Source organism: Sus scrofa, chromosome 13 (genome assembly GCF_000003025.6).
Source record: "Sus scrofa isolate TJ Tabasco breed Duroc chromosome 13, Sscrofa11.1, whole genome shotgun sequence".
Classification (NCBI taxonomy): domain Eukaryota; kingdom Metazoa; phylum Chordata; class Mammalia; order Artiodactyla; family Suidae; genus Sus; species Sus scrofa.
In genome coordinates this window covers 134,716,994-134,734,560 of record NC_010455.5, presented here as the reverse complement: position 1 = coordinate 134,734,560, position 17,567 = coordinate 134,716,994, and the positions used below count along the sequence as shown (strand labels likewise).

Below are 17,567 nucleotides of genomic sequence, written 5' to 3'. Positions count from 1 at the left end.
TTGAAAAAGCAGAGAGACACTTTTGTTTGTATGGCACTCACATTTTTCCCAAGCTGATAGTCTATAAACGCAAATGATAAACTGAACAATATGCTGAGTGGCATTATTATGTTTGAGGTTCATCTCCTCCTAGGTATCTTTTTTCCCTCTTTCCTTTTATGGCTGCACCTGCAGCATATGGAAGTTTCCAGGCTAAGGGTCAAAAAAGGTCCTTAACCCACTAAGCCACAATGGGAACTCCCCTCCTAGGCATCTAAAAAATGACTGTTTAACTTCTGAAATCTCCATTACTATCCTTCATATTTCTCAATTCTTCTTTGTTGGATTTAAAGAAGATCCTTAAAAGTAGAAATTCTTAAAAATCAAGCTACTTTTTAAACATTTTCAAATCCTTTGAAATAAAAAGGCAATCCCTCTCCATCCCAAATCTATTATCTAACATAAGAGAGGTGTATCTCCTTGTAGAAAAAGAGGAGAACCCACTGGGACCCTGTTTTTAGCTGTCACTCAAATGAAAATAGTTTTGTTTTGTTTTGTTTTGTCTTTTGTCTTTTCTAAGGCTGTACCAACAGCATAAGGAGATTCCCAGGCTGGGGGTCGAATCAGAGCTGTAGCCGCCAGCCTACGCCAGAGCCACAGCCACAGCAACGCAGGATTTGAGCCATGTCTGTGACCTACACCACAGCTCGTGGCAATGCCGGATCCTTAACTCACTGAGCAAGGCCAGGGATGGAACCCGAAACCTCATGGTTCCTAGTCAGATTTGTTAACCACTGAGCCACGACGGGAACATCTTTTTTTTTTTTTAAGATAGTTTACTAAAGACACAGGATTCAATAGCAACTAGGCTGAAATGATGGTACTTGACTTATCAGATGTGAAATGAGAATGAGAGTAAGAGTGAGAGAGAAGGGATAAGGGGAACACTCAGATTTCCAGCTGGCACAATTGTGTAGATACTCATGCCTTCTCTGAAATGGGGATCATAAAGGAATTTCTGGATTTGTTCCAATTTAACATATTCAACTTAAAGGATCTGTGGGACATACACAGGGAGACAGCCAATGGGGTAGCATGATTTGGACTGAACACACAGATGCTGGTGGTATCAGCATATAAGCACGTACCTGGCATTTTCAGCCATGAGAGTAAATAAAATCACCTAGGAAGTATTATAAAATGACCAGAGAAGGGACAGAATCTAAGAGAGAACCAAGACTAAGGAAAAGTTTTAAAGGCAAGAGGAGTACAGAGAAGAAGAAAGAAGTAGCTGAGTAGTAGGAAGAAAATCTGGAGTACTCAAGTAAGTTTGTGGTCAAGAATGTTTAATACTATTGAAGGGTGAAGGAAGATGAAGATTGAGAAGTTTCTATCAGATTTAACAACCAAGAGGTAATGGTTCAATGGAATGATGGAGGCAGAGCCAGTGCGCAGTAAAGCAGTAAAGAAGAGAGACTGGGAGAGAGAGGAGTGGTTAAGGGAGTATAGGCTCAAGGCAAGGCAGTTCCAAGTGCCTAACAGGAAGGAGACAGTGAATGGAGAAAGGCTCCCGACTCAGGAGATGGACAGAGGGAAACTGGGGAGAGGTGGGCTCCAGAGCCCAGACAGAGGAATTATTGGTCACCTTAAGGCATTTAATTACAGGCAGGAATTCATGTAAGCTGTAACAAAAGAGGTGCCAATTAAGCTAAAGTTAAAAATTCTACTTTTTTTTTTTTTTTTTTGGTCTTTTGTCTTTTAAGGGCCCTGCACCTGCGGCATATGGAGGTTCCCAGGCTAGGGGTCTAATCGGAGCTATAGCCACCAGCCTATGCCATAGCTGACGACAAGGCCAGATCCTTAACCCACTGAGTGAGGCCAGGGATCGAACCTGCAACCTCATAGCTCCTAGTCAGATTCATTTCCGCTGTGCCACGATGGGAACTCCAAAAATATTCCCACTTTCTACCAGGCAAGAACTGTCCTCCAAAAAGGCTTAGTTTTGGTTCATTCCCTTGATAACAAAAATAGCATGAAGGGAACTGCTTAGCTGAGGAAAAAGAAACTGGCAACAGATGGGATTTTCTGCAACACATGTACCTCCTTCTGCTGTAAAAAGATATTCTACAGAGCAGTGACTGCTTCTTACTCATCCTAGCAGTCCTTAAGAGCACCTAGTATATGGCCTGGGATATAAACAGATGTTCAGCGCATCTCTGTTGAACGAATTAAGCAATGGGAAGACAGAGTAGACTTTTTCTATAAAACCACAAGACAACTGAGGAGCCTGCAAAAATAAATAAATAAATAAATTCATAGCCTGTATACTCATCCAATAAATCCCAGATTAAAAAAATTCTACCTCTGGAGATCCCGTGGTGGCTCAGGGGGTTAAGAACGCAATGTAGTATCCGTGAGGATGGGGTGGATCCCTATGCTTTAAAGGTGGGTTAAGGATCCTCGAGGTGGTAGGCTGCAGATGTGGCTCAGATCTGGCTTTGCTGTGGCTGTAATGTAGGCTGGCAGCTATAGCTCTGATTCAACCCTTAGCCTGGGAACTTCCTCAAGTGTGGTCCTAAAAAAAAAAAAAAATTCTACTTCTGACTGTGTCTTAACTGATCTCCGGGGAGACTCCCTCCTTCCTGCTAAGAGTCTTTAAAATGTTAATGCTCTCTGGCCCAAGAATTTCATTTCTAGGTATCCAGACAGGCAATTAGAAATACAGACAGGAGTTCCCGTCGTGGTGCAGTGGTTAACGAATCCGGCTAGGAGCCATGAGGTTGCGGGTTCGGTCCCTGCCCTTGCTCAGTGGGTTAACGATCCGGCGTTGCCGTGAGCTGTGGTGTAGGTTGCAGACGCGGCTCGGATCCCGCGTGACTGTGGCTCTGGCGTAGGCCGGTGGCTACATCTCCGATTAGACCCCTAGCCTGGGAACCTCCATATGCTGCGAGAGCGGCCGAAGAAAAGACCAAAAAAAAAAAAAAAAAAAAAAAAGAAATACAGACAAAGGAGTTCCCGTCATGGTGCAAGGGAAATGAACCCGGCTAGGAACCATGAGGTTGCAGTTCCATCCCTGGCCTCGCTCAGTGGGCTAAGGATCTGGTGTTGCTGTGGCTGTGAAGTAGGCCAGCAGATGTAGCTCCAATTGGCCCCCCTAGCCTGGGAATCTCCATATGCTGCAGGGGGTGGCCCTAAAAAGCAAAAAAAAAAAAAGCAAACAAAGAAAACATGCAAACATGTCCACTGTAGCACTATTTATAACAACAAAAAAATAAATAAAAATGGAGAAAGAAGGAAATGAATGGAGAGGAAAGGAAGAAAAAACAAGCTAAACAAATGACATAAGAAAATGAGTAAGAAACATGGAGTTCCCACCGTGGCTCGGTGGTTAACGACCCTGACTAGCATCCATGAGGACACAGGTTTGATTCCAGGGCTTACTCAGTGGATTAAGGATCCAGCGTTGCTGTGAGCTGTGGTGTAGATCACAGACACAGCTCAGATCTTATTTATTTATTTATTTGTCTTTTTGCCATTTCTTGGGCCGCTCCTGAGCAAGGCCAGGGACTGAACCCACAATCTCATGGTTCCTACTCAGATTCGTTAACCACTGAGCCACAACGGGAACTCCTATTTTTTTTTAATAATGATTTTTATTTTTTCCATTATAGCTGATTTACAGTGTTCTGTCAATTTTCTACTACACAGTGAGATGACCCAGTCACACATACATGTATACATTCTTTTTTCTCACATTATTACTTATATTAATACTTAATTAACCAAAAAGAAAATCCTTTCTTGCACCAGCAAATCACGTTGCTCTATAACTGTCCTCAAACCTAGATGATAATACCAAAACATGAATGTAACTATTTAATGAGGCAACTTAGATTTAAATTAAACCTGACAAGTCTGGATGCAAATCATTTTATTTTATTTTATTTATTATTTTTTTTAATAATTTTTTTTATTTTCCCACTGTACAGCAAGGGGGTCAGGTTATCCTTACATGTATACATTACAATTACATTTTTTCCCCCACCCTTTCTTTTTGGATGCAAATCACTTTATTAAACAAAATCAGTACAGGGGAAGATTCTTAGCTAGGAAAGATGTTCCCTCTCTCAAAGTAGTATAATTTACATCAAGAATACTCTCCACTATTTTTAGGGTCCAGAGTACTAACCATTACACCTATTACCTACACTATTTTCAAAAGCAAAAACAAAAGGCATAATTACCCACAAATCTATCTGATGGACAATTACCTCTGAGACCTAAAGTATATAACTCATTCAGAAAGGACTAAAAGACTAATTTGTATATTCTAACATTATGTTGTTTGTATAGTTTTGATACAGTATAACTGCAACAAAATTCATTAAATATGAACTCAAATGGACTATATTTATTTAAACTCGTAAAGTAAAAATATAAGAAATCACAGTGTATCATAATAAACCAAATCTTGTTCAAGGCTAGGAATAGTTCTCAATAAATTATGGAACAATATTTTATTACACTGTTCAGTTTTACGCCTATAAGTTGCCTTTCTCTTATCTTTTCTAGAATCTATAGAGATTTCAAATATAGAAAATAAATCCAGAATTATATATTCAACTTTCCTTTAACCCATACAGAGAAAAAAGGCAAACATTTATGACTTTTTCTTCAAATCAACCTCACAAGAAGTAGTAAAATCTCAAAGACAGCAAACACTATATTTAGGCAGGTATCCCTTCTCCATGTGCAAATAGGTACTTTTCCTTGTAATAGAGTATTTAGAATGGAAGACAAGGTCTGACCACAAAAATTATTTCCATAGTATACATATGCAGACTTCTACCCTTTTACTGAAATGCATACTATTGTTAACGAGGAAAAGAGATCTGCCTGTTTAACAGCAGTTAACTAGCACAGAGCCCAAAGAAAGAAAAAGCAGGCCCATCATATGCCCCAATTTGCTTTTCAGTCCTCCTCTGGGTAGTTTTCTTCTGTCCATTTTAATAAACAAGTGGCAGATTTGCAGATTTGTCAGTTTTTCTAAAAGCTGACATGAAGAAAATAAAAACAATGGAAACACACATTTTATGAACTTTGAACATTTACTATGAGAAAGGAAGGATCTAGAATTAAGAAATCTATTTTCAGAGTTCCCTTCTGGCACAGCAAGTTAACTATCTGGCATTGTCACTGCAGCAGCCTGGCTCACTATTGTGGCGCAAATTTGATCCCTGGCCTGGGAACTTCCACATGCCACAGGCAGAGCCAAAAAAAAAAAAAAAAAAAAAAAAAAATCAATGTAATTTTAAATGCTGAGTATAAATCATGAGTATAAATTACTCTGGAAAGAAGAAAACTTAAGGCTACCTTAGTAAATTCACTTCTCAGCTTTGGTATTAAAAAAATTTGTCATGATACATTTTGCAAATGTAATTGAGGCTCTTCCCATTTCTGATTCTTTTTCATGACCTCCCTAAAATAAGCCTTGGGGTCCCTGCTTTCATTGTTCTGAGAGCACACATTAACCTGGAATTAACTAACAGAGGGCTTCACACATTTGAGTAAGAGCTCAAAAATATCTGCTGCACAAGTTAGGACACTAGTAAATGATGAAACTACCATGCCCTAAACTAATTATTTATCAATAATCATTAATTTTTTTAGAGCTCATCTATTTTTAATATCTTTTGTGGGGAGGCTGCACCTGTGGCATGTGGAAGTTCCCCGGCTAGGAGTCAAATTGGAGCTGCAGCTGCTGACCTATGCCACAGCCACAGCAATGCTAGATCCCAGCCACATCTACGATCTATACTGCAGCACATGGCAATGCCGGATCCTTAATCCACTGAGCAGGTCCAAGGATGGAACCTGCATCCTCATGGACACTAGTCGGGTTCTTAACCCACTGGGCCACAATGGGAACTCTTACTTTTAGTATCTTTATGCAAGTAACTACCTAGGAATAAAAAGTTCTTCCACATACTAGCTCTAGAACCTTGGCCAACTCATTCTGACTTCTGTTTTCTTCAACTGTAAATGGGGATGATGATGCCTTACCTTCCTCCAAGAGTATTAAATGAGAAAACATTCTGAATACTACAAAGGCAATTATCTACATTTCTAATGCTCCATGTATCTAAGGCCATTTAAACATTTTGGCAACTTAAGTTCAACATACCTAAACACAAATGCATTGACTCCCAAAATCAGTTTCTCCTGTAGACTTCTTAAAGTTTCTTTTATTATTATTATTATTTTTTTTTGCTTTTTTAGGGCCACACCTGCAGCATAGGGAGGTTCCCAGGCCAGGCATCCAATTGGAGCTGTAGCTGCCAGCCTACGCCACAGTCACAGCAACACCAGATCCGAACTGCGTCTGTGACCTACACCACAGCTCGTGGCAACGCCGGATGCTTAACCCACTGAGCGAGGCCAGGGATTGAATCTGAAACCTCATGGGTCCTAGTTGGATTTGTTTCCGCTGTGCCACAATGGGAACTCCTGACTTTTCAAAATTTCTTATCTAGATGACTGAAGCCAATTTTCACTTCCTTCCCTCATTACAACCTGCTTTTTACCCAATTACCCAACCAACCACTAAGGTCTGTCAATCTTCCTCTAATGACTTCCTTCTTTTCCACAGCCTATTAACATCTTCCCTGTATTATCTCATGTCTAGGTCATTGCAACTGACCTCCTTTTTCCCCAACAATCAAATTCAAATTCAGCCCTCAACTCTCATCTTGAGAGACAACTTCCAACTGTCTACTAATCAAATCATTTTCAATAGTAGATGACAATCCTGAGTCCATTCATACTAACATTTTTGACAAGAACTTCTTGCAAGGCTCCCAATGATCCCCACCTGCTGATATTCACACCTTTGTATGGACTGAACGTCATCACTTTCTTCTAATGAATAGTGAAAAGTGCTGCAACTTCACTTCCACACCTAGATTATGAAATATTGTTACTTCCTTTGTCCTAGCACTCTCTTCTCACTTCCTCACTCTGAAGAAACAAGTTGCCAAGTAGCATGATATTCTGTGGAGAGGCCAATGCAGCCAGGAACCAAAGGAGGCCACCAGGAGTCAGTTCATGAAGAACTGAGGTCTGTGTCCAACAGGTCAAAAGTACTGAATTGTGTCAAGAGCCACATGAATGAGCCAGGAAGAGGATCCTTCCCAGTTAAGCCTAATGCTGAATGTGGCCTTGTGAAAGACCAGAGGACCCAGCTGTGCCACACAGATATTTCTGACCCAGTCTCTGAGATAACAAACATTGCTATTTCAATACACTAAATTTGGGAGTAACTTGTCACACAATAACAGAAAACACACTATCTGATATATTTCTAAATAAATTCCAGATAGATTAAATAATTAAATATAAAACTACCAAATTTGGGAGTACCCTGGTGCCTCAGCAGGGTAAGGATCTTGCATTGTCACTGCTGCCACTCTGTTCACTGCTGTGGCAGAGGTTTGATCTCTGGCCTGGAACTTCTGCATGCTGTGGGTACAGCAATCCCCATCCCACCCGCAAAAAAAAAAAACTAACATAAAGTCTTTGAAACTATACAGAAGAAATCAGTAAAAGATAATGCCTCCAGGGAGGGAAACTGGGTGGTGGCCAGAACAAGTATGTTAGGTAAACATTTCACTGTATATTTATCTTTTGCCTATTAAAAAAAAAGTCACCAAAATATTTTAAAGTATTATTGATTTTAAAAATATTAAGGATGTGAGTTTGATCCCTGGCCTCACTCAATGGGTTAAGGAGCAAAAAAAAAAAAAAAAAATAAATAAACTAATAAATAAATAAATAAATAATATTAAGGAGTTCCTGCTGTGGGACAATGGGTTAAGAATCCAACTACAGTGGCTCTGGTTGCTGTGGAGGCATAGGTTCAATCCCCGATCAGGTGCAGCAGGTTAAAGGATCCAGCACCGCTGTAGCAGCTGCTCAGATTAAATCCTTGGCCTGGGAACTTTCATTTGCCACGGCTGGGCCATTAAAAAAAAAACTATCCTGGAGTATTTTAAAATAGAAAGCAGGTATATTAACAAAAATATTAAGAAAAACATTAATAGAAAAATAAAAACATATAAGCAGATATCTCACATAAGAAAAATACAATTAATCAAAGAGTGAACTCAAAATGGATCAAGACCTAAAATGTAAAGGTAATAAAATATAAAACTCTTAGACAAAAACATGGCCAAATCTATTTTTTTTTTTTTTTTTTCCTTTGTAGGGCTGCACCTGCGGCATATGGAAGTTCCCAGGCTGGGGTTGAATCAGAGCTGCAGCTGGCAGCCTGTGCCACAGACACAGTAAGGCCAGATCTGAGTTGTATTTGCAACCCACACCGCAGCTCACAGCAATGACAGGTCCCTAACCCACTGAGCAAGGCCAGGGATTAAACCCACATCCTCATGGATACTAGTCAGGTTCTTAATCCACTGAGCCACAACAGGAACTCCCATATGTCGAAATCTTTATGACCCTGGACCTAACAATGGTTTCTTTTTTTTTTTTTTTTTTTTTGTCTTTTTGTCTTTTTGCCTTTTCTTGGGCCGCTCCCGCAGCATATGGAGGTTCCCAGGCTAGGGGTCGAATCGGAGCTGTAGCCACCGGCCTACACCACAGTCACAGCAACGCAGGATCCGAGCCGCGTCTGCAACATACACCACAGCTCACTGGCAACGCCGGAACCTTAACCCACTGAGCAAGGGCAGGGACCGAACCCGCAACCTCATGGTTCCTAGTCGGATTCATTAACCACTGTGCCACAACGGGAACTCCCTAACAATGATTTCTTACATGTAACACCAACTACAAGCAAAAGAAGAAAAAAAAATAGGAGTTCCCACTATGGTGCAATAGGATTGTCAGGTGTCTCTGCTGAGCCAGGACAAAGGTTTGATCCCTGGGGGGCACAGCAGGTTAAAGGATCTGGCGTTGCCATACCTACGACATAGGTCATAATTGCAGCTTGGATTTGATCCCTGGCCCAGGAAGTTGATATGCAACAGAGCAGCCAAAGAAAAAAAGAAGAAGAAATAGATTGGATTTCCTGAAAATTAAAAGCTTTTGTGTTACAAATAATATTATCAAGAAAGTCAAACAACCACCTACAGAATGGGAGAAAATACTTGAAAATCATCTATCTGATAAGGGAATTTTATCTAGAATACAGGGGGAAGGGAAGTGAATGGGATGGACTGGGAATTTGCTGTTAATAGATGCAAACTATTGCCTCTGGAATGGATAAGCAATGAGATCCTGCTGTATAGCACTAGGAACTATGTCTAGTCACTTATGATGGAGCATGATAATGTGAGAAAAAAGAATGTATACACTTACATGTGACTGGGTCACCTTGCTGTACAGTAGAAAACTGATAGAACCCTGTAAACCAGCTATAATGGAAAAAATACAAATTTCTATTTTTTAAAAAATAGAATACATAAAGAACCCTTACAACTCAATAATAAAAAACACAAATAACCCAATTTAAAAATGGCCAAAGGAGGGAGTTCCCATTGTGGCTCAGTGGTAACAAACCCAACAAGTATCCATGAGGACGCATGTTCTATCCCCTGGCCCCAGTCAGTAGTTTAAGAAGCCAGCATTGGCCTGAGCTGTGGTGTAGGTCTCAGACACAGCTCTGATCTGGCATTGCTGTTACTGTGGCTGTGATGTAGGCCAGCAGTCACAGTCTAATTCGACTCCTAGCCTGGGAACCTACATAGCCTGTGAGCGTGACCCTAAAAAAAAACGTATGTCTATGTGTGCATGTATATATACACATTTTTATAAAAATAAAAGTGGCCAAAGGATATCATCAAAAAGCCTATGAATAGGGAATTCCCATTATGCCTCAGCAGCAAGAAACCCGACTAATATCCCTGAAGGCTTGTGTTGGATCCACGGCCCTGTTCAGTGGGTTAAGCTTCCAGCATTGCCATGGCTGTGATGTAGGCTGGCAGCTGCAGCTCCGATTTGGCCCCTAGCCTGGGAACTTCCATATGCCGCAGGTGTGGCAGTAAAAAAAAGAAAAAAAAAAGAAAAGTCTATAATAAATGTTGGAAAGGGTATGGAGAAAAAGGAACCCTTCTACATTGCTGATGGGAATGTAAACTGGTGCAGCCACCCTGGAGAACAGTCTGGTGGTTCCTTAAAAAACTAAAAATAGAGTTGTCATATGATCCAGCAACACCACTCCTGGACAAGCATATATCCAGATAAGACAAAATCTAATTTGAAAATATACATGCACACCAGTGTTCACAACAGCACTATTTACAAAAGCCAAGACATGGAAGCAACCTAAGTGTCCACTGACTGAAGAATGTATAAAGAAGAAGTGATATATATACACAATGGAATATTATTACTCAGCCATAAAAAGAGTGAAATAATGCTGTTTACTTATCATATTAAGTAAAGTAAGTCAGAAAGAGAAAGACAAATATCATATGATATCACATACACATGGAATCCAAAAAAATGATACAAGAAGTTCACGTGTAGCTCAGTGGGATCTGGTATTGTTACTGCAGAGGCTTAGGTTGCTTCTGTGGTGTGGGTTCAACCCCTGGCCCAGGAATTTCCCCACGCCACAGGTGAGGAAAAAAAAAAAAAAAATTCAAATGAACTTATTTATGAAACAGAACAGTCTCACAGACACAGAACACAAACTTATGGTTATCAAAGGGGAAAGGGGGAGGGGAAAGATAAATTAGGAATTTGGAATGAACAGATATACAGTACTATATATAAAACAGATAAACAAGAGTTCCCGTCATGGCTCAGTGAAAACGAATCTGACTAGCATCAAAACAACAAGATACCATTTCATACTAGGATGGCTAAAACCAAAAAGGCAGATAATAACAAGTGTTGATGAGGATGTGAAGAGATTAAAACCCTAATACACTGCTGATAAGAAGGTAAAACAGTGCAGCTTATTTGGAAAACAGAATAACAGTTTCTCAAAAAGTTAAATTGAGTTACTATATGACCCAGGAGTATATCCAAGAGAAATGAAAACATATGTCCACACAAAAACTGAATACACATGTCGAAAGCAGCACTATTCATAACAGCCACAAATGGAAACCACCCAGATGTCCATCAACTGATGAATAATCAAAATCTGGTATATTCATAAATGAAGTATTATTCAGCTACAGAAAGCAATAAAGTAACAACATAAATGATATTTATGAACCATAAAAGCATTATGCTAATTAATTTTCTAAGCCTGTAAGCCCAGGGTTTGAACCACAAGGTCTTTCCTAAATTTCAACCATTCCCTAAGACATAACCTAAAATCTCCATTTTTTTTCCTCAAGTTTCAGAGAGAGCTGATGAGGCCAAGGAAGAAAATGAGATAATAAACAGAAATATGAGCTTAAGTGAAGACGATGATGTATCCCTCCAGCCTGTAAAGGAAAAGGGCCAACCAAAGAAATGAGAAAGGAGCAATTCGACAACTGTCAGAGGAAAAAGGAGAAACCAAGGGAAAGTAGTATCAGAAAACCCAAAAAAAGAATAATAACAGATACACATACACATTATCAATTAGAATAATAATCTAAAAACATTCACTACTTTTTACTCATATCCTTGGTAAGGACAGAGCCAACTCTCACGGGTTGGGCAATAAATGAGGGTTAAGGAAAAGGAGGCAGTTGAGTGTAAACTACTATTAAGAAGAAAAGATTTGGGGAGTTCTCGTTGTGGCTCAGCAGTAACAAACCAGACCAGTATCCATGAGGATGCGGGTTCAATCCCTGGCCCCACTCAGTGGGATTAGAGTCTGGCATTGCCATGAGCTGTGGTGTATGTTACAGACTCCGTTCAGATTCTGGCGTTGCTGTGACTGCCATGAAGGCCAGCAGCTGCAGCTCCAATTTAGTTCCTAGCCTGGGAACTGCCATATGCCACAGGTGCAAGCCCTTAAAAAAAAAAAAAAAAAAAAAAGGATTTAGGTTGGTTTTTATTGTTGTTGTTGTTGGTTTTGTTTGTTTTTTTTTCCCCTCTTTTTAGGGCCACATCTGTGGCATCCTGAAGTTCCCAGGCTAGGGGTCAAATCAGAGCCATAGCAACACCAGATCCAAGCTGCATCTGTGACCTACGCCTCAGCCTGCACAGGAATGGAAACTGCATCCTCATGGTATCGTATGAGTAGGGTTCTTAACCCACTGAGCCACAATGTGAACTCTTGTTTGTTTGTTTGTTTGCTTTTTCAGGGCTTCATTCGCAGCATATGGAGGTTCCCAGGCTAGGGGTCGAATTGCAGCTACAGCTGCCGGCCTATGCTACAGCAATGCCAGATCCAAGCTGCGTCTGGGACCTACACCACAGCTTACGGCAACGCTGGATCCTTAATCCACTGAGTAAGGCCAGGGATCGAACCTGAACCTGTGTCCTCATGGATGCCAGTCAGATTCATTAACCACTGAGCCACAACAGGAACTCCCTGTTAATTTTAAAGTCTATAGAAACTATGGGCCTCAGAGGAAGAAGCCAGGTAAGAGGGGCAACACAGGACAATGGAAAAAAATTATTTGATCAATGTCCTAGAGGACAAAGGAATAAATTCGACCGAGAGGTGGGATGAATGATTAGCCTTGAAGACTCCTCATTTAAGTAAAAATATGTGTCAGTACGTAAACGCAATAATGCATTATGCATACTGACGCAAAGACTTTGAAAAACTTACGGTTTCCAAATGAGACAGGTTGGGGGGTTGGGGGATGCACTGAGGGTTTGGGATGGAAATGCTGTAAAATTTGGTTGTGATGATTGCTGTACACCTATAAATGTAATAAAATTTATTGAGTAATTTAAAAAAATAATGCATTATACATCTGCATCTTTGGGGAAGAGTTCCATATAACTGCATTTTCCAGATCCTTAAGCATCTTTCTTTTTTTTTTAATTTGAGCTATTTTCCTTGAAACTGTTCACCACTATTCTCCAAAACAGACTGCTTTCCTGGATGACTTAAGGTTATTGCAACTATGATTACTATTCGAGGAAGTAATATGGCTGAGTCTGCATGTTAATTTTTCACATATTTGATTGTCCTATGTTGTCAGTTGCCATTTCCTGTTACACTTCCCTGATACCTTTTTTATTTATGCTCCCAACAGATTCTAGTTTGAAAATTACATAACCATTAAGCAATACTCTTAATAAGGGATAATATGGTCCTGAATCAAAGTACAGGAGCAAAGGGTATGGCTTTATGACAACTCTCCCCAGTATTAAGAAAACTGTTTCACTTTTCAATTCAATAAAGACTGGGTTAATTCTTTAATTCAAAGAACTAAAGATGTCAGAAGACTGATCTCTGACTACATGAAATATTACTTTATCTTGTTTCCTTAAGTCACATTAAAATAACCCTGCCAAATTACTGACAATTTTATATAGTTAGACTTAAACCACAAAAACACATCATGTATTGCAAAAGTGAGCAGGCGTTTCTCAGTAACTAAATATATTTTAATCGCTTACCTATAATAATTTACCAATAAAAAGTTATATTCTTCTACATTGTTTCTATACGTTAATACGTCAAGCATATTTCACATATATGGATATTATTCATGATAAATGTATACAGCCTTTACAGAATCTTGACTTTAATCCCTTTCAAATTTCACAACTACAAAACAGCACACAGGCAGTCAGTTAACCAAAATTTAATTTATTCCTGTACTTCCAATACCATGGCATATTCAATTTCATTCATTCTTAAGAGTCTGAATAATCCAGCAATTCTACTTCTGAGTATTTTCTGAAGAAAAGGAAACCAATAACTCAAACATTCACTGAAATATTATTTATGATGTTCACTGCAATATTATTTACAATAGTCAAAACATGGAACCTAAGTGTCCATCAAATGGACAATGATGAATGGATAAATAAAATGTGGTATGTGGTATACATAAAAAATGGAATATTATTCAGCCATAAAAAATGAGGAAATTTTGCCATTTGCAACACATGGAGAGACCCTGAGGGCATTATGCTAAGTGACATCAGTCAGACAGAGAAAAGACAAATACTGCATGATCTTGAAAAAGAATGGATGTGTGTATATGTATAACTGAATAATTTTTTTGTACAGCAGAAATTATCACAGCATCGTAAATCAACTATACTTTAATAAAACTTCATAAAATGAAAAAAAATACTGTATGATCTCACTTATATGTGGAATCTAAAAAACAAAACAAAACTCATTAATACAGAGAATTACATGGGGGTAGCCATAGGGAAGGATGACTGAAATGAGTGAAAGTGATCAAAAAGTACAAACTTCCAGGTATAAAATAAACAAGTCCTGGAAACGTACAGTATGGCAACTATAGCTGATAATACTGTTATTATACAGCATTATTACTATTTGAACGTTGATAAGAGATTAGATCTTAAAAGTTCTCATCCCCCCAAAATTGTAACTATGTGTGGTGATAATGGTAACTAGATGTATTAAGGTGACCATTTCACAATACATACAAAATATCAAATCATTATGTTGTACACCTGAACCTAATACCTCATATATTTCTCAATTAAAAAAAAAAATTCTAGGAGTTCCCGTCGTGGCTCAGTGGTTAACGAATCTGACTAGGAACCATGAGGTTGCTGGTTCGATCCCTGCCCTTGCTCAGTGGGTTAAGGATCCAGCATTGCCTTGAGCTGTGGTGTAGGTTGCAGACGCGGCTCACTTCCCTCGTTGCTGTGGCTCTAGCATAGGCCAGTGGCTACAGCTCCGATTAGACCCCTAGCCTGGGAGCCTTCATATGCCGCAAGTGCGGCCCTAAAAAGCAAAAAAAACAAAAAAACAAAAAAAACCCCAAATCAAATTACAATATAGGAAAAAAGAGGAGTACAGCATCAAATCAGAGTCAAAATTAACTCCAAAGCTGTAGAGAAAGTCCAGAGAAACATTTCTGTGTTCTCCAAAGGGCCTTCAATAGATACCTGTTGAATGGACAAATGAATTAAATCTTGCTAATGAAAGATGAGACCCCAGATCCAAACGAGATGTATCTGTTACCTGCGGAAGTCAGTGGATAAGCTTTACCCTTCAACAACTGCAGGAACTCGGGGTCCAACACACCCCCACCCTCACCTTGGAGAAAGGGCCATACCTGTACTGCCAGCCTTTGGCACTGCCACCTCTGCTGCTGCCGCTGCTGCTGCTGCTGATTCCACCCCCACAGCTGCTGTTGCTGCTGTTCTTGTTGGGGGTCACCGCGGTGGCCAGGCCCTCCAGCCTTCCTTCGCTCTCTGAGACTTTCATTGTTGACAGTGGTTCACCTCCCTGCATCTTAACTTCAAAGTCCATTTGCCCCTCTCGGGCGGAGAGAACAACTCTGTATGGTAGTTTTGTAAGTGGTGAGATTTAAGATTTGATCTGAAGGTGATCCCAATTGCCAAATGAGACGGTGGCTGGAGTAGGAACCATCAAATAATCCAGGGAACGAATACAAGCATTCCTCGTGAAGGAAAACTTTTAAGAGGAGAGGAGTAGCGATGAGAATAGATGTCCTTTAAATAGATGTCTCCTTTCGGGCAAAAACAAGGAAGAAAAAAAAATCACCCTGCCCGAGGACTTGGTGGCATGCTCAAAGGAGAAGCAGAAGGAGCGTGGGGAGGTCGCGGACTCCAGCCAAGAGGGCTGGGAGGAGGACGGGCCACGGACCGGGACTCGCGGCCTGACCTCTGGGCTGACAGACTTGACCCGCCGCGCTCCCTCTTCTTCTCCAGCCGGTCCTCAGCGGGAAGGGCCCCGTCCACCCCTCTCGGCGGTTCCCGCCGCAGCCCCCAAGACTGAGCGGGAGCAGCCCGCGCGCAGCCGGGGAGGAGGGTTGGGGAGGGAGGCCGCCGGGGGCGGGACGCCGGCTCCCAGGGCTACCCTGCCTCCGGCAAAGGCGAGCCGCTCGGGGCGACTTCCTCCAGCACGCTCGGCCTCGGGCCCTCGACTCGGTTCTCAGGGGCGGACTAGTCCCTCACCCTCTCCCCAATCCAAATGTGAGAGCCACAACGGCGGCCGCCGCCCCACCCACAGTCCCACGGTAGGTCACCCACCCGCCTGCTCTCTCCCCGCCTTCCCTTCCGGAGTACCATGAGCTCACTTCCCTCAGAGCGGAAGCCCTGGGCGCCATCTTGGAGCAGGGCGCGCAGCCCTGAAGGGGGCGGAGCCTCGGGGATAGCGGGGCCTGGGCGGTGGACTCCAAAGGAAGGGCGGGGAGGGTGGCAGAGGGCGGAGGCAGGGGGACTGACGAAGAGGGAGAAGTAAAGGACTTAGCGCCCTAGTGGAGGGTGGCTTCCGGTCTTCCTAACCCGGTGCAGGCCTTCTGTTCCAGGGCCCATTCCAGCCATTTTAGGGAGAAAACTTAGAAAAATGTCATTTCTATAAGAAATTACAAAAACAGGGAGTTCCCCTCCTGGCGCAGCGGTAACAAACCCGGGTGGTATCCTCGAGGACATGGGTTTGATCCCTGGCTTCCATCAGTTGGTTGGGGACCTGGTGTTGCTGCGAGCTGTGGTGTAGGTCGCAGAGGCAGCTCAGATCCAGTGTGGTTGTGGTGTAGGCCCCCAACTGCAGCTCCAATTCAACCCCTAGACTGGAAACTGCCATGTGCTGCAGGTGTGGCCCTAAAAAGATTAAATAAATAAATAAAATTACAAAACCAAAAACCATCTATTCATTTTAATAATTTTACAAAAAAAAAAACCTGTGATATTGGCATAAGGCAAATCAGTGTTATAAATAAAAAAGCAACTGTTGGGAGTTCCTGTTGTGGCTCAGTGGGTTAAGAATCTGACATAATTTTAGTGAGGATGCAGTTCCATCCCTGGCATCTCTCAGTGGGTTAAGGATCTGGTGTTGCCGTGAGCTGTGGTGTGGGTCGCAGACGCGGCTCGGATCCCGAGTTGCTGTGGTGTAGGCCGGCGGCTACAGCTCCGATTAGACCCCTGGCCTGGGAACCTCCATATGCCGCGGGAGCGCCCAAGAAATGGCAAAAAGACCAAAAAAAAAAAAAAAAAAAAAAAAAAGTGAGATATGGAAATGCTATAAAATTTGGTTGTGACGATCATTGTATGCCTATAAATGTAATAAAATTCACTGAGTAAAAAAAGAAAAAGAAAATAAGTGAGATGGAGTGGAGAACTTACCTTAGAGAAAACAGTTGAGAGGAGTTACCTGACATGGCGCAGTGGAAATGAATTCAACTAGGAACCATGAGGTTGAGGGTTCGATCCCTCGCCTCAGGATCCTTCCTTGCCTTGAGCTGTGGTGTAGGTCCAAGATGGGCTCATATCCTGAATTGCTGTGGCTGTGGTGTAGGCTGGCAGCTGTAAGCTCTGATTCGACCCCTAGCCTGGGAACCTTCTTATGCTGTGGGTGTGGCCCTTAAAAGCAAAAAAAAAAACCAAAAAAAACAAACAAAAAAAAACAGTTGAGGAAAGTTATCTATGAGGAGATGATATTTATTTATTTATTTGTCTTTCTAGGGCCACTCCCTCGGCATATGGAGGTT

General features: G+C 41.4%; 1 protein-coding gene across 2 annotated transcripts in view; it reads right to left on the bottom strand.

Moving 5' to 3' along the window:
- The window catches only part of OSBPL11 (oxysterol binding protein like 11), an 88,802-nt gene extending 72,592 nt beyond the window's left edge, over nt 1–16,210 (bottom strand). Inside the window, exon 1 of one of the 2 annotated variants that reach the window (XM_021070201.1) lies at nt 15,171–16,210. In XM_021070201.1, the coding sequence (XP_020925860.1) occupies nt 15,171–15,367 (197 nt within the window). In that variant the 5' untranslated portion in view covers nt 15,368–16,210. The remainder of the gene's footprint in view (nt 1–15,170) is intronic. The other variant, XM_021070202.1, reaches the window with a different exon arrangement.